Source organism: Plectropomus leopardus, chromosome 10 (assembly GCF_008729295.1).
Source record: "Plectropomus leopardus isolate mb chromosome 10, YSFRI_Pleo_2.0, whole genome shotgun sequence".
In the NCBI taxonomy this organism is placed as follows: Eukaryota; Metazoa; Chordata; class Actinopteri; order Perciformes; family Serranidae; genus Plectropomus; species Plectropomus leopardus.
Window position 1 is genome coordinate 32,187,603 of NC_056472.1, and position 22,983 is coordinate 32,210,585.

Consider the following 22,983-nt stretch of genomic DNA (forward strand, 5'->3'; position numbering starts at 1 on the left):
CGCCTACATCGCCTTCGATTGGAAATAATGATGGTGGCAGCAATAGAAATAAAGCTGCTAATGTTTTGAACATCCATCACCATGCTTTTCGTAATGTTATCACCAGAGGAGAAGTCGCAGAACATCACTCAGTTGAAACACAGTCATCTCGCAATTGTGTTTTATTGACTTTCTAAAATAATGCTTAAGTTTTGCACAAAAACAACTGAAACGGATGGATGTAAGCTGTAACTCGACTGGTCGACATACAACTGTGAGGCAGTAATTCTAGTTTCTCCACCAGCTGTCTTTTTATTTGTCCCTCTCTCTCTTCTTCCTCCATCTTCTCCTCATATCTCTCCTTTCTTAATCTCTGTCACTTTGTCCTCTCTCTCCACTTCTGTCGCTGCTCCCACTTTCTCCCCCTCCTCTTGAGCTCACTTCCAGCTTAATCTTTCCTCCCTCCTCTCCCTGCGTGTGTGTGTGTTTGTATTTATCTGTGCGTGTGTGTGTGTGTAGATATCCGCCGAGTCAGAGGCCCACCAGAGAAGCCAGGAAGCTTTAAGCTGTTACATAACAAATGTCCTCTTGTCTTGAAAGTGTGTCATTGATTTGGATAAGGGCCCCCTTTTGGCCATCGCCGAAAGACCCCCCAAGCCTCCCTTGATAGCACTAATGCTCGGATGAAGGGATGGAGGAGGAGAGGAGGATGAGTGCGGATAAAAGGCAGCACAATCGAGAGGATGGGAGAGACGGAAAAGGGCAAAGGAGAAGGACGGAGAGGGAGATGTAGTCAGCAGGGAGCAGTCTCTCAAAGTCAGACGGGAAGCAGAGGAGAGGAGCCTTCAGAGGGTCAGAGGGGACATCAGGAGGAGTAAAAAGGGATGAGGGACGGAAAGAAGGAGAGGTGTGCTGCTTGTCTGGGTGGGTTTGGTTTGTCCTCTGGTGTCACAGCGGTTGAATTTATGTGCGGTGCGTTGCAGGAGGCAGTGGGCATTATCGGCTGTTAGAGAGGAATGTGTCTGCGCAGGATAACGGATCGTCAATAGATGTGCTCGGCCCCTCTCAGACGTGCACCTCTTTATGTAAATGTGACGGCGAGTCAACATGTTGCTCTTATGTTTGAATAAGCGCCAGAGATCTTAAGTGTAAGAGTCATCTAATAACGTTTCTGTATCACCTTCAACAAGTCTGAGCGAAAGACTCCAGAGATACAAAGCAGAACGTGCTCAGAGAAAATGTGACGTAATAAATGTTTCCTCTACATTGACTAATAACACCACATCAAATTAAGTTTTTTAAACATAACACTTTAAAGCTTCTTTAAATGTTCGGTCTGTAGGATTTAGGGCGGGGATACAAAATGACAGGAGGCCAAGGGCCAGTCACAGCTGCCCCACATTTTTAGGATATTTTTCCATTTTTAGGAAATTTCTATAATTTTAGGACATTTTCCTTATTTTACTATGTAGCTAGGCATTGAAGATGTTTCTAGGATTTTAGGACTTTTTTGGGGATTTCAGGGTGTTTCTCAGATTTTAGAGCATTTTGAGGATTTTAGGATATTTGCTTATCAGTGGAAAGAGGCTTTTGTGGTTTTTGTAAGGACATGTTTGGTCGTGAAATTCAAACTCCAAAAGAAGAAGCTCCAGAATTGAGACACAGCCGCAGGTGGCTTAAGGTCGTACACAGAGGAGGACATAAAATCATACAGACACAGATGAAAACAAGGCCGTGCTCATGGTAATGTTTCACAAATATCACATATATATAATATGTCAGTCTGTAAAGACGGAGAAGCTGCTGGTGATGGATGAAGGAGCAGAGAACATGTCACACAGGCCGAACGAGGACCGAGCCGGCCCCTTAGGCTGCGACTGCACTATTATAAAGACTCTACCCGTGTGTGTGTTTGTGTGTGTGTGTGTGTCTGTGTGTGTGTGTGTGTGTGTGTGTACGCGTGCACACGTGCCTATGTAGCTTGATTGATTGAAATGTCCCCATCAACCCTGCTGTACTTCACAATCATCTCCACTGCAAGAGGCCAAAGATTCACCAACACTCAAGTCACGCAACATCCCAGGTTACTGCAGATCAGACGATCGTTAGATGATCTGAGGGAGGATTAGAGGGGACGCCATCACTCTTGCCAGCAAATTGACCAAATTGCGTCCCCCTTGTTAACTCCCCATTCCCCATTCCCCTCTATAACCTCTGAGGTAACTCAGAGGTGGACTTCAGTCCTGGTTCAGGGCTATGACTGTTAAATTATTTAGAGCAGTGATACTAAACTTACGACCCACGGGCCAAATCTGATCCCCGATAGGGTGCCGGGTGGCCCCCTAACCATTTTTTAATTCACAATAAACATGAAGCGATTCACACTGGGAATTATTTTTGTAGTTTTTGTAAACATAAGGTGCCAGAGTTCATAAAACAGTATAAAAATAGAGCTTGTTTTTCTAAAAGTACCAGTAGAGGATCCCCTGCACCCCTTGACAGAGGTACTAGCTAAACCCCTAAAGTCCTAAAATCCTGGAAGTGTCCTAAAATCCTAGAAACATCTTAAAATCGGTGAAATGTCCTAAAATTCTAGAAATGTTCAAAAGCTTAGAAACATGTATGGGGCTGCTGCGAATGGCCCCCGGCCTCCTGTGTTTTTGCTAATGTTGTCCCCAAGCAAAGCAAACTTAGTATCCCTGATTTAGAGTTATTAAATTTGACGAAGCTTTTTTTATTTTAACCGCTGCTGCATTTCCAGCAGAGGGTTACCTGCAGGTCTGAAAAGTGAGCCGGCTGTGTTTGAACCTTTACAAAATGACACTCTTCAAGAAATCTTCCTATTTTGTACCTGCAGAAAACAAGAATGAAGTCTCAATTGTTTTTTGTTTTCAATTTCCCAGAGTGAGAGGAATAATTGAATGAAAGACTGAGACTCATAAACACACACACACACACACACACACACACACACACACTCTCTCTCTCTTTCTCTCTCTCTCTCCCAGAAACACAAACACATTATTCACAGTCCACTCGAGCTTCAGGTCACTGCAGAGAAGCGAAGCTTGTAAAGGGTTGAATGTTTCAGTTTATTGGACTTGTTGTAATTATAATTAGTCGGAGATAATTGTGGAACATTTATATTGATTTAATTCGAGCTGACTGACTGTGTCGCTACAGAATCCATACTGTGCAGGAAATGAAAAAAACACCCGCCAGAGGTACTGTAAGAATTATAACACCTTTTACTGGATGACTCAATCAAATACAATCAGTTAGGCATGCACTGAAATATCTGCACACATGCACAAACACACACACACACACACGTACACACTTCCACCCACACACTGGTACGCACTCGACACTTCCAGTCACGGACATCAATTAATCATTCTGGTTTCTCACGACTCCCTCGAAGTGTTTGTCAGATTATTTTTTTTATCCTCGGTGACTCTTTGTGCTAATTCACACTGACTCTCAGCACACTCGTCTCAGCGCTCAATGAGCTTCATCAGCGCTCAGTGTCTGCGTGCAGTTTAGTACCAGAGAAGGTGAATCAGGCTGGAGCACACACACACACACACACACACACACACACACACGCACACATACACATACACACAAACACACACACACACACACACACACACACACATACACACACACACACACACACACACACACACACACACACACACACGGACTCAGGGCACAAGGGCAGCAGCATCTTTACAGTGTTGTGGCAGCTTGTTTTTAATTTTTGGGGGGTTTTGTGACACTTGAATTGCTCTTGTTGCTGTTAGGGGCAGCTGCGGTTTAGAGGTCGAGTGGGTTATCCTCTAATCTGAAGGTCAGCGGCTCGATCCCCAAGATACTGAGCCCCAAATTGCTCCCGATGCTGCGTCATCGGAGTGTGAGAGTGTATGAATGGTTACTGAGTGGCAGGTGGCACCTTGTACGGTAGCCTCGACCACCAGTGTGTGAATGTGTGTGTGTGTGAATGGCTGAAGGTGACATTTGTGTAAAAGTGCTTCGAGTGGTCAAAAAGACTAGAAAGGTGCTAAACAAGTACAGTCCATTTGTCATTTGTTTTGTCTTAAAGCATAAACACACAGTTTGACCACAACTGTCATACAAAGGAATCAACATGGAGGGTTTTACTACAAAAACTGCCAAAATGAGCTTTTAGATTCATACATTCTGGAAGGTTTTTTTGAAGGAGAAGAATGTTTGTTTGGGGTAAATAAAGGGCCAAAATCAAGAGAAAAAAATGTTTAATTGTTTTATTTGACCCTTTGAAACCTGAGCAAGTAGGCTTGATCTCTTTTGAAAAGATGGGAAGGCAATGAGCAACGAAAAAAGAAATGACCCAACAGTTAGAAAGAAATGAGTGGAAAGTAAGAAAGAAAAAGAATTTTGAATATGTATTATGATCATCATTTGTCGGATTTTAGGACATTTCTAGGATTTTAGGACATTTCTAGGATTTTAGGACATTGTTTAAATTTTAGGAAATTTCTAGAATTTTAGGACTTTAGGCGCTTAGCTAGGACCTCTATTGTAAGTTTGGGGGATCCTCCACCGGCACATTTTTGATAAACAAGCTCTATTTTGATGCCGTTTTATGCACCGGGCACCTTATGTATACCAAACAATAGAGACCTAAGCTTTTGGGGGCCAGATTGGGACTGCAAGTTGAGTATCACTGGAGAACACCAATGTCTAATGTTCGTAGTGAATAAGAATTAGGTGATAATTAAAGTGTGAATTTAGTTTGTGCTGAACACTGAATGCCTCTGTGTGTTTCTTTGTGTGTGTGTGTGTGTGTGTGTGTGTGTGTGTGTGTGTGTGTGTGTGGTGCACAGTTCAGGGCCGTTGTGCTGACTGTGCTCCACAGCGGCCCGTCCTCTGCTGTGGATTAGTGGCTGTAAGACTGTGGATGCAGGCGGCAGCGCAGTAATCTATTGTGGTAATCTTCTGCCAATGTGCCGAGGGATTATTAGCCAGATCATGGGATCAGATTGGGACTGGATTTATGCAACTGCCAGGTGTTGGTCTGGTGTGTTCAGCAGTCTGTGTGTGTGTCTGTGTGTGTGTGTGTGTGTGTGTGTGTGTGCGTGCATGTGTGCGTGAGCGGTATGCACAAGGTTTACAAGTTGTATAAACAAGTTTGTCAATGGGTGTAACGATGGAGGCAGGGTGCAGGCGCTGATGAATGATTGGGTGTGTGCAGTGCTGCAGTGTGAGTTTTGTCGTGGTTGTAAATTGATTTTTTTATGTTCCATCGGCTCTCAGTTCATCTCAGCTTATTCAGTATCCGTGTTTCAGCTTTTGAAGGTCACTGTGCAGGACAGAGGGGCAGAATTAAGGCTCCTGTTTTGTTTTATTGTTTTTTGGGGTTTTTTTGCACCTAAATTAAGTCCCTCCTAAAAGAAAACAAATCAGTATCAGTTACGTTTGCAAATTGTAAGCACTTAATCCTTAATCAATTATCTATAAAATTAATGATCCATTAATTGTTACTTGAAAAAACATGAAATCTTTACTTATTTCAAACAATATTAAGCGTGTTTTTTCCCCGATCAAAGCTTATAGCAACATATTGACACTTTGACAGAAATGCAGTCTTAATCGATTAATTGATCAAATATCACATGTCCGATTAAATTCTTCATGACCGATTAATCGATAGCTGATCGATTGTTATCATCCCTAGTATCAATTTAAATACAGACTATTTTCAGTGATTTCCAACTGAAAAATGAAGCTGTTATATTGCTGTCTTCAGAGCCAGACTCCAGTGAGAAAAACAGTGATTTTAAAATGTTGAACACAGGAGCTGCTGGTCTACTGCTGCATCCATTAGTTACTTTTTCTGTGCTATTTTGTAACTTCGGTGTTGAACAGGTTTAGTTCGGTTTCACCAAAGTCACACAATAACACAAACTGTCTAACTGATGGAGGCAGCAGTAGACCAGCAGCTCTTTTGTTCAGCGAGCTAAATGACTGTTTTTGTTAATAGAGTCTGGTGGTTTTGACGAGAGCAGAGATGGGAAACTGAGGCCGTTAGCAGCTTTACCTTCTTATGCAGTAAAGCAGGTAAAGCAGTGAAAATACTCTTAACATGAATTTGTAGACCAAATTTTGACCAGTGAGGATGTAAATGAATAATGCATGATTGCAAATTTTTGAGCCACTCTCACATTAAGCCTGAAATGCTTAATCAAGCTTTAATCAAAGCTCGTCAGTTCGTCCTCAAGTGCAGGACAGCCGAGAAATATCATGTATGATAATGTCGTTTCTATTTAACCTGGTCTGTGTAACACTCATCAGTTAAACTAAAAAAAAAAGAAAAGGAAAAAAAAAGTAAAAAAAAAAAAATACAACAACAAAAAACAGGTCCATGAAATTTTGCTTGGTATGGACTATTGGAGAAAGCATGACTAAATAAAGGCCCTCAGGTGAAATAATATTATGAATTTATTCTTTGAGCAATCTAACAGACCAACACACACTTCAGAGGTACTCTTGCATTTTTTTTTAAAGTTACTGGCAAATAAAACGTAAATCAAAGTTTCTAATTTTCCTTTTTTCATATTTTTTATGTTTTATGTGGGAAATTGAAATGATAAGCGTAACATAGCCCCTTCCTCTCCTCGGCTGCTGATTTCTTTTCCAGAAGCTCTCTCTTGAGGAAGACCTCTTTAGTCTTTAAAGCCTCCCACACTTTTGCTTTTTCAAACAGCTGGAGTCTGTCGAGTCTGATGATCAAAGTCTGTTGTTGCCAACCAGACTTCATCATCACCTCCTCTTCAGCAGTTTCACAGCCCCTGTCAGGACTCATACGGTCACGAAAAACAAACAAACTGAAAAGTCATGGAATTTGCAAATAGCAATTTCGAGGCCTTGAAAAGTTTTGGAAAGCTAACCCTGAACATTTTGGAAAATCATGGCATTACATTCTGTATATGTGCCCTGAAATGTGAAAATTCAACAATAATCTCAGTTTTTACAGTTTCTGGCTGTGATTAATGGTGTAATTTTTGGAGATTTTTAACAGAAATATGCCATCCAAATCCTTGAGCCTACAGGTTTGGAAGGAAAAAAATGTAAAATATATTAAAAAAAACGAAAAAATATTTTTTTAAAAAACTGCCTAAAAAGAAAAAAACCCAGTTTTTTAAAAAATCTTATTAAAAAAATTAAAAATATTGCCAGAATCTTTCTTTAAAAGTTGATGGTAAAGGAAATATAAAATACAGAAATTTAAAGCTGTATGCCCTTCCACTTGAGCAAAAAAAAATTAACAAAATAAACCCAACCATTTTGTCTGCAGTGGTGACCAACAAAACGTGTTCCTGGTCAGAGACATGATGCCTGGCTGCTTACCTGACTCAACTTTAACCACATTTACATAATAATATTCTCTTAATATTGATACACGTGATAAATGTATGCTGTGGTGCTGGCTGCAGAGTGAAGAGCGAGCCGCTGTAAACACTTCACCTGCGGTCCGTGCCTGTTCAATACAATGACCTATTGTTGTGGATCCAATTATTCTCCTTTTGCCCTCCGTGGCTCCACTTGTTGTATCTCAGGCCTCTTTTCATCTCTCATCTATTCTGTCTTCCAGCTTGTTTTGGTTTATGTTTTTTTTTTTAATTTCTGTGTGCCGATTTTCAAACGCTTTGCTTTGTGCTCAGAAACATCCTTTTGTTTGTCTCGTCTGACCTTTCTTGCGTTTCCTCTCTTTTTTCCCCTCCAGCTTTTGCTCCCATTTCTCTTTAGCATCTCTCCATCTGTGCTGAGATTTTTTTCCCTGGCAGCAGCTCGGTGATGGAGAGAATGATCACATCTGAGCTAAAGAGAGCGTAGAAGTAAAACGAACCAGAGAGAGGGAGGAAGAGGGGAGGGAGATGGAGCTTAAAGCAGGCTGTGGATTATAACTGATAGATGCCCTTTTAGGCCAAACAGAGCGCTGCATTAAAGGCTTTAGGAGGACGTGGCCATAGTTTCCTGGATGGCATCGTGTGTCGTGCGCCGACATGTCAAAGTGACAGTGGAAACATGCACGACACGCACGCATGCACACACTGGATTAGTTACGACAGCCACAGCAGCAACGTCACTGTTCCCAAATGTCCACGCCGCCCCAAAGCATCACTAACACGTCCAGAGAGACGGACACGCGGCCGCCCCCACCCGGCTCCGTCCACCTAAATACCCGCTGACCTGCTTTCTCTAAGCTCGTCTGTCCAGCCTCCTCGCTGACCAACTTAATAAAAAAGACATTTTGTGGGACAGTTATGTGAACAAAGACAAACCAGCAAACAAGCGTTAATGGAAAGTCTGACCTCGCTGCCTCTCCGTGTGCTGGCAGTTGTCGGAATATTGGAATTGGAAATCAATATGTGTTTGTGTTATCAGTGGCAACGATTTCCAGCTCTTCCTCTGCCTGAGCTCATCACTGTGTGTTATCTTTTTTTTTTTGAGCCAAAAATACACTGAATGAAACAGGATTTTAAACTCACACTCAATAAATATTCTTCACACAAAGGCAACTGACTTGTTGCTTACCGAAGCTTTCAAGCACATTTCATGGTCTTCCACAGTGGATGAGCTGATGAGGGTTAATTCGCAACTTAACATCCCATTTTTATGCCTCCGTGCTGCTGATCGCTGAGGCGGATTATGTTTTCAGGTTGTCTGTCCGTCTTATTCTCGCCAACATGATATCTCAAAAATGCCTTGAGGGAGTTTCTTCAAAATTTTTCTTCAATGTCAAGGTCAATTTGAACTTGTGTCCATCTCATTCTCGTGAATGTGATATTTTAAGAAAAAGGCCTGCGACGGCTCAGAGCCACCCTGCGTGTTTACAGGACTTTGTGACAACATTTAAAGCCCGAAATGTAGCTCCCTCGTGATCAGTTAATCATTATGTCACCACAGTGTGTGAAATACTGGAGCTGCTTTGGTTCCTGGGGAGTTTTGAAAGGCGGCTTTAATAGTCTTGTAATAACGTCACACAGTTAGGAGGTTGTTTTGTGATTTAATTACGTTTCTGCGTGTGTGTGTGTGTGTGTGTGTGTGTGTGTGTGTGTGTGTGTGTGTGTGTGTGTGTGTGTGTGTGTGTGTGTGTGTGCGCGCGGGCTGTCAGTGTGTCAGCTTTAAGGACAGAGTGGACCTTGTTTATTCATCTTGTGTGGACAATAGATCAGCTGTGAGCGACAGGAGGTTTTCACATAGATCTCCACAGAGCCAGAACAGCTCATTGGACTGTGAATCACTGTGTACATTTGCCGATCACATACAAATGACATTACCAATAATTAACCCTTTGAAAACTAAGCAAATTGGCTTTATTTGTTTATAAGTTAAAAAAAACATGAAAATTACTTGAACAGGTGCTTAAAATGTATAATAATTGCTTGAAACTATATTGAAACATTCTAATAATTCACTTATAATTATGAATTTATTACCATATTTTTTGGACATTTTTCTCTAGCTTTTTTAAACATAACAGTCCAATTTCTTCCAATTTGAGGGACATTACTTGAAAATTGCTCATGGCCTTTTCCCCATGTTTTCAAAGGAAATCAAACCAATGCTGTTCACATGTGAAAGACACTTGTGAAAGGCTTCTGCACACAGCACAAACAAAGTGATGTCGATCCAGGGTTCAAAGGGTTAAATGTTGAGTATATAAGTACCAGTTGTTGGTGGCGAGGCTGAATGAGAAGTCTTTGAACCTGGTTTTCCAGCCTAAGCTCAGATTGCCCGCAGTGCCTTCATGTTCATTATTGATGATGATGATGTCGGGTTACAGCCGTATGTCTCTGTCACACAGCTTTTCACACACTCAACAGATCTCATCACAAACACACAATATTCAGTTTCACACAAGCTCAAACACAGGACTGTAGTGTTATTTGTTTAAGTAGCGGAGCCACTGATGACGCGGGCTCATGTGTGCAGACGCAGTCGTGGCTCCTTTCGAAGGTTAAGTAACTGCTGTTCCTACAGTGGCAAGTTTGCATACATCAGTCAACTATATATAGATGGACTTTATGAATAGTTTAAACATGTTGAGAATATTTTGCAGTACTCAGCCAAGCATCTAGCTTATATGCCTTTTACACCAAAATTACTGCATGTGTTGTTTATTTAAACAAGGCTAAACTTGCTAAAATAGGTCATAGACTGCTTTCCCTTTGCCAGTAGAGCAGAGCTGTGTACACTGCTCTGTAGCAGACAAATATGGCTTTCCTTTTTTTGTTAATTTTGACATGTTTCATGTTTTACGGCATGGACAGGTCGGTCAACGGGCTCATAAACAGTAGAAAGCAACATGGATGGAGGCCTATAAAACCTTAATGGTGGTTACTTCTTTTTATCTCTTACTTACTGAGCCTTGCTTTCCAACTTGGATCGGTGTTTGAGTGCTGCTTAGGTGGAGACGGCCGATTTACTGGCAGCGTGTCATTGCATCTTGCTAGTTAACCCCTGGAGACCTGGGTTGACATCAGTTTTCTTGTTCCGCATTGAAATGCCTTTTACAAAACCTAACTTGAAACCTAAGCAAATTGGTTTGATTTTTTTTTTGAAAACATGAAGAAAAAGCCAATGAGCAACTTAGCAAGAACTGTCCCACCTATTGCAAGATAAAGAAAAATAGAAAAAAAATAAAATAAAAAATGACCAGAAACTAGTTAAAATAAAAGGAAAATTTGAAGTCTATGGAAAAATGTCTAGAAAACTGTACGGATAATTATTACAGCCATGTATTTTAAATTATTTAACAGAAACAAATGTATACATATACAGATATCAACTTTTTCAGAATTTTATTTGGTTTTGTTTTTTGCTTATTTTTCGGTCTTTTTTTCATTACTGTTTTGTAAGTGAAACTTATCTGTTCATTGCGCTGGGTCAAAAAGTTTGCATTCACTCTCGCCTCACTTGTGTTCACTAGGTGTGTTTGCACTTTGTAAACTCAATTTTTTAAGGTGCTATAAATTAAGTTTTAGAATAGATTATTATAGAATATTCTCAGTTTGCATAGATTATGCAAACTGAGAATATTTGATTCCCTTACTTTGAGGATAAAAGTGGTGGAGCTTCATTCTGCACCCCAGCAGCACTAAATCTATGACCAAACCCTGAAAAACTGCAGTTTTCCAAACTATTTGCAGCTTTTTGACCTATTTTAAAGCCAACAGACTGTGTTTACACAAAGCACACAGTACGACCGTTACTGAAGGTAGAGTTTGCATACATGTGTATAATCTGAAATTAAAGTTGGCAGTGTGATGAAATTTCCTGCATTCATAACAACATGTTTTTATGATTCTGCACAGTAAAGTATTCTTCTGAGTATTAGGACACAAAGCAGGAGAAACAGATGTTCAATCTGGACACATTTTTATCACATATCAGCTCAATCTGTCCTTCTGTCTGTGATCAGCGGGGGAGATTTAGTCCGAGCAGATCGTCTTTGTTCTTCAGAGGATGTTGATGGTTCTGATACCTGTTTTGGCTGCGGGGTAAACGGGCAACGCAGGAACAGAGAACAAAGTGTCACAGCTTCACAGAGCCCAGTGTGACGTCTTCAGAGGTCTTGTTGTGTTCAACCAAAAGTGCTAAACTCAGAGATACTCAGTTTGTGTGACAGAAATACAGCAGATCCTCCACCTGTGGAGCTTCAGCCTTGTAATCAGGCGTGTGTCTAGGATTTGAGGACATTGGGGGCTTTGCCCAGATCTTTTGGGCAAAGTTTTGGGAATTTTTTTTTTTTTTTTAATTTTTGGTGATTTTTATAAACTTTTGGTGATTTTCTTCTTTAAACAATTTTGGCAATTGTGTGTTTTTTTTTTAAAAAAAAAAAAAAAAAAAGGATATTTTTTGTTCTTTTGCCCGTATATTTCTTTTCTCTACAATTTTAAAATTTTCATTTTCAAAGAAAACATGCCTTCCAATCTTGTGAGCCTGCCAAAATAAAAATTGCAAAAATTACACCATTTATCATAGCCAGAAACTGTAAGAACAGAAATTATCATTGGATTTTCAAATTCCTGTTGGTCCTTGAACACATCATCTGGGGTGAAGACTTCATGGAGGCTAAAGAAAAAATATATTTTGTATTTTTGGAACTGAATAAAATTAACTGGGTCTATTAATGAAACATCCAGGGCTGAAGCCTCAAAAATTAAGTTTCAACAAAGCTTAATGCCAAATCTTCAAATCTGAAAGAGCAAAAAATGAAAAACATAAAGTGTGGTTATCTGTGGCTGGTTGGTATGCTGTGGTATGTACGTAGGTGTTTTTATCACCTCTTTTTATTTCCTGTGTTTTTTTTTCCATGTTCAAGGCCATTTAACTCTGAAACAATTTCACACATTGAAAGAAATCAGCAGCATATCTGTACAAACCAAACACTGCTGACTGACGGAGGTAACAGGAGAAAGGACTGCACACAGGAGGCCACATGTAATTACTGCTGTCATTTCAGCCAAGACCATCGCAGCTCATTACCAATCAGCGAACAGCTATTATGTGGTCCTTCTGTAAAAATCCCAGGCTATAGCGATAATGAAAGTTAGCTTAACATTGACATTTTCTCACCGAGCCGAGATGAAGCTGCCAATCAACCTGTCACAGACTGGAGACAGCCAGAGGCGGGAAGCAGGGGTCTGAGCAGGGTTACAGAATAGCTGTGTGTCTATGAGTATGTGTGTGTGTGTGTGTGTGTGTGTGTGTGTGTGTGTGTGTGTTACACCCCTCTACAGAAAAACAACAGTGATGGCCTTCTATACTAAAAGCTTTAAATATGTTGGGGTTGAAAATGTAACTCCTTCGTACAGTCACAGTGGCTTTCTGTGATAACATGAAGACGAGTTTTCCTCTAAACTTCACAAAAAAGAGATGAAGTCAGATTTGTACCTCTGTCACCTAATGTCACGGAAAAATATCAGCTCATTCTCATATCAAGGGCGTCAAATACAGCAGCTTGGTCTTTGGCCACTGAAATCTGACTCTGACGTACAAGTCACCCTTCAGCGTCTGTATGAGATGACTAATGGTCAGCTAACAGCCCTGACACACCAAACCAAGCTGTTTGACAGTGTCAGGGTGCATGTGAGCATCTGTTGCTCTAGTTTTTGTGCTTTTTCCTGCACTGTTGGCATGGGTCAGTCCTTGTTGGCTTTTTTTTTTTTTTGGCTGATACAGTATGTTGAATCTGCGGCGGAGGCCGTCAGTGAGTGATATCACTGATTGGCAGTTCAGCCCAGTGACAAGAAGAGAAAGGGAGGAAAGTTAACAAGCGGCAAACAACTCAACGATGAGCCTTAATATTTTCTCACCTATTTTCCTTGTTAAACAGAGACATACAATTGTAGAACTTTTGAAGTCAACTTTCTCTCGATCACAAAAGACTAATGAGGCTTATTTGCCTCATTAAGTCATCATTAAACACAGTTCATTCAAACTTGACAGAAACAAAATAAAATTCACCCAAACCATCTTGGTAACTCTTATTAGTAATCTAATTACTAAGTCCACTATTCCAACAATCACCAGTGCTGGTTTGGTCCAAATAAATTCTTAATTCATCAAGTCAGATGTAAAAAATTGTGTTTTTCCCACAGTCTCTCTCTGCCTGCTGGCCACCAGCTGTCTGCTGGATTTCTAAATACTGCAGTATACTGTGATACTGTGATACTGCCCAATACTAATGGATACAGATGACTGCCACCCACTGGTATTAAGAGCTATTTCCTCTCATGCAGGTGCAGAACATACTTGCTGTTTGGCCATCAGCTGTAGTCTTTGAGACGTGTTCAAGTGCATCTTTTAATCGAGACACACTGACGACTTAACAGTCGACCTTTCTCTTCACTAGTCCCTGATGTCCGTTTAGCTTGTTTGGGCCTTCATTTCAACATGAACCCATCCTTGGTGATAACGTAGCATGAAATGTGAGAAGGTCTGAGTGGAAATACAGGACTTTCACCCAAATCGGTGTTTGTGTCCCTTGTGAAACTGTTCAGTGTCTTTTTACGTCATTATGTTGTGTAACAAAGGTAATTATTTTAAAAATGAATGTATTAGAAAAACACAGTAAAACACCGAAGTCCCATTTCATATTGTATTTGTTTTCGTATTTTGAGGCTAAATCAAAAATCCAAAATGTTTCTCTCTAACCTCTCTCTATCCACCTTTTGATGTCTCAGTTCAATGACAGGATTTGATATATTCTCAGTACATTTATAATAGAGCTCCTTTGTTGTGTGATTCACCACTTTATATTCCAGCACACAGACACTGTATCACACACATTTCATTTTCAGTATTCAACAGAGAAATGTGGCAGAGCACTTGACATTGTTGGCAGTTTCTACAGTTTCCACACTTGAAGTTTTTCACAGGGTCGTTCTGTAAATGTACAACAGGAGCACTTCTCTGGAGGCTCTCTAAACGCTTGAAGGTCTTGGATTTGGGTATTTTTGTAGGTGTGTTTCACAGCCTCTTCTTTCTTTTTGGCACGGAGCAGCTGGTCCACTCTCCATGATCTCCTTCTCTAAATTTGGACAGAATAGCTTTTATTTTCTCACCGTCTTCCTGATCATCGCATCCTTATTTAGCCTGAAGAGCTGGCTGGCAGGAAAGGTTTTCATAAGTGGGATGGACGCTCTGTGTAGGCAGAGGTGTGAGAAGAGATGAAGAACTTTTCTTATATACCTCAAGAACATCTTTTTCCCCCCAAATGCACAGTATAAAACCAAAAAACTCTTAAATTTAGCATTTAAGAGTGCTTTATATGTTAATCACAGGAAGCAGGTGGTTTCATAGATGAGAAATGAAACTCATCCTCCTAGATAATGTATAAGCCATTTTGATTCTTCTGGTTCTAGACCCTAAAAAAACTAATTTTGGGAGCTGCAATTATGAGTAAGTGGATAGAAAATTATTCTGTAAGAATTTTGATATTCATTGAAGTCCCTTTTCAGACAAAAATAAAAAAAAAGTTTAAGTTCCAGCTTAGAAGATGTGAATATTTGCTGGTTTTCTTCTTCAATGTACTCAGGACTAGATTTACTAAAAAAATAGTGCTGCGGTTTAGATCAGAACAACTTTATTGATCCTGGAGGGAAACTGGGACACGTTACGGCTGCTCTTATATATATGCATAGAATAAAAGCATAAAATAGAAAATATGAAGTATTGAAATATATGAAATTGTGCAATATGCTACATGATATATACAGAGAGAGAATATGTGTAAAGAGAGAGATCAGAGATAAAAAAAAACTGTGCATTATCCTGCAAACTGTGTTAATAGATATAAGTGCAAGAAAAGTATAATTTTTTTGAAAATAATGAATAGAATATTATGCAGTAAAGACCATATTGCAAAATGCAAAATATAAGTAATAAATTGTGTGTTGTAGCTGCAGACAGGGGATATAAGTCCAAGGATCATTGTAAGACAAATCAAAGCCACTTTAAATATACACAACATGCACGCAGCCCTACGAGAGAGAGATTCACTTCAATGTCTGAACAAAGTGAAGCTCAGTTGCAGCCTGCAGTCATTTTTCAGGTCATTAAACAAAAATCCATCCACTATTCGCAATCAGATATTGTGTTCATTACTAACAGCCTGATTGCCTCATTTTTGTATTTGATAATCAGGTTTTAGCTACACTGCTTATATTTAATGCACGTCTCTCTTCTCCTCCTGTAAATCCCATCTGTGCTGTGTTCACACCTCCTTTTCAGAGGCGCAGAAATGTGTTGACCTCGGTAAATCCAGCAGAATACATAATCCTCCTCTGTTAACATAACGCCTCCTGTTATTTAACACTATTGTCACTTAAATGCATCTTAAATGAGGAGAGACGCCTTCAGTCTCTTTTGAAATTGAAAGTTTTTGGAAAAGTCATGAATTCTGTTGTTGTTTTTTTTATATTGTCCATTGAACGTAACACGTTGAGACTCCTTTAGTGTGTGCCAGAGAGCTGAAATTATGTTTAAAAAGAGTTTGAATCTGATATTAAAAAAAAAAAACAAAAGTTGGGCAACTAGGACAAGGAAAAAAATAGGCATGAAGAGTCATGAAAAGTCAAAATAGGCATGAAAAGTCATGAGAAAGTTTTAAGAATTAGTACATGCAAATGTGCGGGAGCCCTGTAGGCTTATTTGTGCGTGATTATACCACTTAACCCTTTGAAACCTAAGCAAATTGTCTTGTTTTCTTTCGAAAAGTTACGTTACGAGTTACAAAAACACCCGCAATTTAGCCGAAATAGAAAAATAAACAAGAAAAAAATAAACAAAAAAGTATAAAAACTACATTAACAAAAACAAACAAACAAAATAAATAGATAAAGTTGAAAACTTATTAACAATAATAATAATAACAGACATTTTTCTTTTATTATCTTCAATTATTTTCACTTTCTCTCTCTCTCTGTCTCTCTGTCTTTCTCTCAAAGGTTTAAATTAACGTGAAAAGCATTTTAATGCAGCTCAAGATAAGTTGTTTCAAGTTTTTAAGGGTTAAAAACCTTCCACCACACTCTCTAAGTCTCGATTGGGCTCCAAATTTAGCGCTGCCTGCGTCCAATCGATTCATCAGTCTAAAAAAGCAACACAACAGAAGTAATTTATGGCCACAGGATTTCTGTGTGAATACATCGCTGGCTGCAGCATTAACTCTGCTGTTTGTTGTTCTTTCATTATTTTCCTTCTGAAATGTTGTTTGATGATCCCGATGAAGGACATGAGCTGAAATTAATTTCTGTAAACAATAAAGTCTCAAATCCACAGTCTCTTCAAGATAGACCAGTATTATGCTGCAGTGTTGTGCAAGATATTTATTCCACAGTTATAAGTGCATAACCAGAGAATATTATCTTTTAATTATATGACTTTTTGACCTGTTGGCCATCTGTTTTTGTCTTTTCCCAGGATCCCTCGGTGCAGAAGGTGGGCGGCGGCAGGAAGAAGACTGTGTCCTTCAGCAGCATGCCCTCTGAGAAGAAGGTTAGTTATTATAATAAAATAACATGGAAATGAAACAGCTAAAAATTCCGCCTCTGCTCAGAAAAATATGTTTTTCTTCTGTTTTTGTCCCTCACACTGTTTGACCTTGACTACAGTGACTTGGATCTGCACAAAGTTTGTCACTAGAGAGGTGTTTTCACATTCCTCTACTGAAGGGGGCGATGTCTGTCGCTCTCTACGCGTCACATACCAACACGTTCTCCTCCCAAGTCGTCACATATCGCTGCTTTGCTGGTGACGTTCTGGGGTGCTGAAACAGACGCCAAAATGTCAAAAGCTCATGGTCAGGTTTACGCAAAAGAAAAAATAAACCCACATGGTTAGGTTTAAAAAAAAAAACAAAACATCTTGATTTGGCTCTACATTCATATGGGAAGTACAACACCAGGATCCTGGGTGAAAGTCAGGGGTTTGTTGGACCCATCCACCAAATTTCTGCCCTACAGGGACCTTCCAGCTCCTTAAATCGTGTCCTGATCGGCAGAGTTTTAGCCTGACGCCGTCCATTGGCGTATCATATGGCCGCGACAGGTTCCATCCGGCCGCATTACCAGCTGAAGCCACCTGATGGCGTATCATACTGCCGCAAAAGTTGGCATCGGGGTTTGACTCTGAAATCCCTGAGAAAGTGGCGGTATTAGACGGCGTCAAATACTGATGCACAGAGGCACCCTTTATGAGAAGGCTCAGACCTCTGGGAAGTTAACCCTAAAACGCCATTTTTTACCTACGTTACGTGGTGAGTTTATTTTGAAAAGAGACTTTATTCATTTGAAAAGCAAATTGTGAAATTTGGAATTGTATTTTGAAAAGACACAGCTTATCTAACAAGCTTAACCCTTTGAAACCTGGATTGACATCAGTTCTCTTATGGTGCGTTCAGACGTCTTTCACAAACTTTTAAACATTTGAAACCTACAAAAAAACAAAAAAGGTTTTTTCTTTTAAAAACATGAGGAAAAAAGGAGCGGGTAACTTGATGAGAAATGTTGCGCTAACTTCAAGAATGAAAGATGACAAGGAAATTAATGAAAATAAGATTAAATGAAAGAGAGAGAAATATAAAATATATGTATAAAAACAGGGAGTTTTTAGAACACATTTTTACTAATTTCTTGCAACTTTGCGGGAATGTCTTGCGTTAAGTTGCTTATTGCCGTCTTTGTGTTTGCTCAAGTTTCAAAGGGGTTCAGTTGACACAGAAAGTGAAACCTACAGCAAGCAGTGGTGGTTTTTATGTACCTTAAAAAGCTGTTTTTGACCGTCCCTCTCAGGTGAGCAGTGCAGCAGACTGCTTGGCCTTCATGCAGGGCGGCTGTGAGCTGAAGAAGATTCGGCCCAATTCCAGAGTTTACTGTCGTTTCTACACGCTGGACTCCGACCTCAGCTGCTTACGCTGGGAGCCATCCAAGAAGGACGGGGACCGAGCTCGGCTGGACGTCTCCAGCATGCGGGAGGTTCGCACCGGGAAGAGCACTGAGACGTTCCTCCATAACGGCCCCCTCTCTGAGCACCTCGCCGAGGAGGCAGCCTTCTCCATCATACATGGCGACGACTACCAGGTACTCCGTTTCTTTGCTGCTCTTTAAACCATATTTTGTGATAATGGGCTCTATAAATAAAATTGACTTGAAAATTGACTTTATTTATCCTTCTTATGTCCTGTTCTTACCATCCTGCCATGTTGTTATTTATTTGCTTGTTCATGCATCTCATATTCATCTGTTTTTATCTTTGTTGTGATATTGTCTTCTTATATTATTTCCGATGTTATTTTTCATCTTTTATTGCATTTATTTTTAGATTTTCTAAAACTTTACTCGTTTAGTACTTTACCTGCATTTGTGATCTGCCTGTTGTATTATTATTATTCCTTTTATTTGCTTTATTCTTGCTGACGTTTTTAAATACATCATACAAATACATTTTTGTTCTTGCCTTTTCGTTTGACTGTTGTAGATCTTTCTCAGTTTGTTGATGTTTATTTTGTCTTTCCTGACTTGTCTGTCAAAGCACTTTGTAAAGAACGGTTTCTAAATGTGCTATATAAATAAAGTTATTATTATATTAATATCATTATTAATATTATTTCAGTCCTACCCTATAATCTTCCTCATCTCTCCCCACAGTCTCTGGACCTGGTTGCGTTGTCAGCAGATGTGGCCAACATCTGGGTGACGGGGCTTCGCTACCTGCTGGCCCATCCGTCAGTCATCGGGGGTGGAGGTGTTGGAGGAGGAGGGCTGAGCGAAGGAGGAGGTGTGTCGGTGGACGGCAGCCTGGGAGGAAAGATGAGGAGCGAGTGGCTGGCGGCAGAGTTTGCTCAGGTGGATGAAGACGGCTACGGCATCGTGTCGGAGGACGTGGCCGTCGCCACCATCTGTAAACTGTGTCCCGGTATCAAGGAGGCCAAGGTGAGGCCACGCAGGAGCAAAATGATTTAATTGTGGCCAAAGACGGGTACAAAACCAGCTGCAAAAACCTGAGTAATTATTCTATCCCTTTGATACTGACAGATGCTAAAATCCATAATTTTTTAAGCAATTTCCAGGTCCAGAAATGGAATATATGCAGAGAATTTTTTTTGTCACAAATACCTGTATAATTGAGTAAATGGGGTTCAGTGAAGGTCAGCCACGAAAAATTTGAATTGGTCAAACAACACTAATTTTCAGCAGATCAGTCACGTCACTTTACGTTATACTTTTCTGATTTCTAAACTTCAGTCAGTATTGTGATGTCAGGAATATGATTTATGTAGTATGTTTTATATTGTTTCCAGAGAAGTTTATATTGTGACTTTGCTGTAAACATTTCTGCTGCTGCTCAACAAACAACTCTTAGTAATATTTATATATTAAGATCTAATCCTGATCTTAAATCATTTTTTAATGTATACATTTCAGAAGCTACTATTGGGGTAATGCAAAAGACCTTAAGATACAGAACAGAACCGATACGGCACTTTTACTCAACTTACGACCTGTTGGCCCAATTTTGCCCCCGACAGTGTGCCGGTGATGTTTCTAAAATCCTACAAATGCCCTGCTAAAAAATGTCCTAAAATTCTGGAAACATCCTAAAATCCTATAAATGTCTTAAAATCCTTGAAATGTCTGGAAATCCTAGAAATATCCTAAAATCCAAGAAATGTCCTTAAATACTAGAAATGTTCTAACATCCTGGAAATATCCTTAAAATCCTAAAAACATGCTGAAGGGGCTGCTACGACTGGCCCCTGGCCTCCTGTCATTTTGCCAAAGTGGCCCCCAAACAAAGCAGGTTAGGTGTCCCTGCTCTAGTAAAAAGCAAAGATCCATCACATGCTGCTGTAACATTTTTCTAATAACAACTCTGTCAAAGCCCTGAATGACTGCAGCCACAGCAGGAGCAGTTGGATTTTGTGCTTTGGAGCAGCAGAATATTTAAATCCTTCATGTTAGGAGATTTGTTGCTTTTCTGAGTTTTTCGGTTATTTGTCCTCCTGTATCACCTGCAGGAGACATACAGTTACCCTGCAAACGCAGAGACAGGACAGATGTCTGTGTCGCTCACACAGGTGACACGACTGCAGACCATTTTACTGAGACGATTTCAGAGAGGAGCAGAGTATTTTGAGCGTCGGCTGAGCACAGATGAAACGATAGAGAGAAGAAGAGAGAGGACATGAAAGGAGGCGAGCTGACGGAGAAGAAATGATGAATAAATTTAATATCCTTATTGAAACACGATAAAGTTTAATCAAGCGTCAGTGGATGAATGAGGCTTTATGTCGGCGGACTAATTAAGTCTCTTCATGTCTCGCTCGGTTAAATCTCCTCTGACTCCTCTTTTTGCTCTCTCCACAGGTACGTCTGCGTTTTAAGGAGATCCAGCGCAGCAAGGAGAAGCTGACCTCCCACGTGACCCGTGAGGAGTTCCAGGAGGCCTTCTGCGAGCTCTGCACGCGGCCCGACGTTTACTTCTTACTGGTGCAGCTGTCGAAGGACCGCGAGTGTCTGGACCCTCAGGACCTGCGCCTCTTCCTGGAGACGGAGCAGGGTCTGTCTCTGGCGACGACCGAGGGCTGCTGGGAGCTCCTGAGGCGCTGCGAGCCCTCGGCGCAGGGCAGGGAGAGGGGGCTGCTGGGTCTGGATGGATTCGCACGATACCTGCAGTCTCCGGAGTGTCAGCTGCTCGACCCGGAGCACCTGGGGGTCTGTCAGGACATGAACATGCCTCTGTCGCACTACTACATCAGGTGAGAGTAATCTGTTGACAAATTAGAGCAAGTTCAGTGTTTAGCTGCATAATTGCACTGTGAACGCAGGTTCATTATTTTCATGTCTACTTGAGTCTGCTTTGCTCCACGTGATGTAAATAACTTTTTATTTTTTTTTTATTTTTATTTTTAAATTTTTTTCTTTCTCTCTATTTCTGTTACGTGCCAACTAAGGGACTACGGAAGTAAATTAGCAGTCGTGTTGTCTCCAGCACATAGTCATTTGTATTTTATAGTGATGTTTATTAAAATGCTGTGTCCCTTTAAAATTAAATGAAATCATATCCATGTCCACCATACAGAGCCCTGTGTGGACATCCACATGCAGCCCTACATTTGTGACCATGTGGACTCTCCTTATGCTTTATTTTTTCCTATTTTAAAAGCGACAGAATATCATGAGAGAGAATTTTCCTTCAGGCGATTAAGGAGGCAAAGGCTTAGTTTGAATAGCTGTTGTAGTAACTTCGTCTGGGGGTCCAAGTTTAAAAGAATGTTATCTCTGAAAATAGGTTCCAATTTGGAAAATACCAAAGTTAACCTTTAAAGATGGAGAGTGTAAAATTGAGGGCAATTCAGTAGCGTCTAGCAGTGAATTGCATATTGCAGCCAACTGAAACTTCTTTTTTTCTGATTTGGGAGGTGTTTATCATGAGCCGAAATTATCCGCAGAGGTCTCTTCCTCTCCAAAACACAGACACAAAGTGAACAGAACAGCTATAAACAGCGAATAAAGCAGTTTCACCCTATTAATCAGTGAATTTCTGATGCAGTTTGGCATCTCGGTGACGGGCTGTTCGCTCACAACATGCTCACCTCTGTTCTCTTTCTGATCCAGACGTTCTGGAGGTTTGACTATGAGCCGGGCTATCTGTAGAGGTCACTACCTTCCCAAAACAAACAGACCCCGTGATTGATACTGCTCACAAATCAAATAAACATTTTCTGCTTAAAAATCCATGTTTTTCTGATGCACTTGGGCATGTCGCTGCAGCAACACACGTCACCCTTTTTCTCCGATAACTTGAGATCCAGACGTTTTGCAGGTTTTCATCAGAAGATTCGGATTATCCACAAAGGTCACTTCGTCTCCCAAAAATGGATCATTGCAGTTAAATATGGTGGCTGATGTGAAAAAGCAAATGTGTATATCTCGAGCCAGTGTGTGGTTTGTCTGTTCTACTGTGGACTTTGTTTTGGACTCTGGTGACAAAAACACGATTCTTATTTTCAAGTGATAATACACTAAAGAAAACATACATGGATGTCGTTGTCGCTGTAAAGCCCTCTGAGGCAAACCAGGTTTTGTGTTAATGGGCTTTATAAATACAATTGACTTGACATTGACTTGACTTAAATCTTACACACTGGTCCTTTAAGAAACCTCTCCACATAGCAGACTATCTCTGAATTAATTCACTCACCGGTTGCTTTTTTTAACAAGAGCGGCTTTCCCCTCGTCTGCCAGATGGTTCTGCTTACTCACTGTGCTCCGTGTGCCACCAAAACAAACATTTGAGAAAAATATGCAAATTAAATTTAATTGAACATATTGTATCAGTACTACATTATATATTAGGTCTTTTTTTTAGGTTGTAAATTATCACACTGCATAGCAATATGTCTACAGCAACATAAGATTAAGAGGACAGTGTTAAAATTCTCAT

The 22,983-nt window shown here is 40.3% G+C and overlaps 1 protein-coding gene across 1 annotated transcript in view; it reads left to right on the forward strand.

Annotated features, from left to right (window-relative positions):
* The window catches only part of plcl1 (phospholipase C like 1), a 97,220-nt gene that overhangs the window by 50,044 nt on the left and 24,193 nt on the right, over window positions 1-22,983 (forward strand). Inside the window, 4 exon segments of the mRNA XM_042494105.1 lie at window positions 16,960-17,034; window positions 18,330-18,617; window positions 19,185-19,469; window positions 20,904-21,295. Coding sequence (XP_042350039.1) covers window positions 16,960-17,034; window positions 18,330-18,617; window positions 19,185-19,469; window positions 20,904-21,295 — 1,040 coding nt within the window.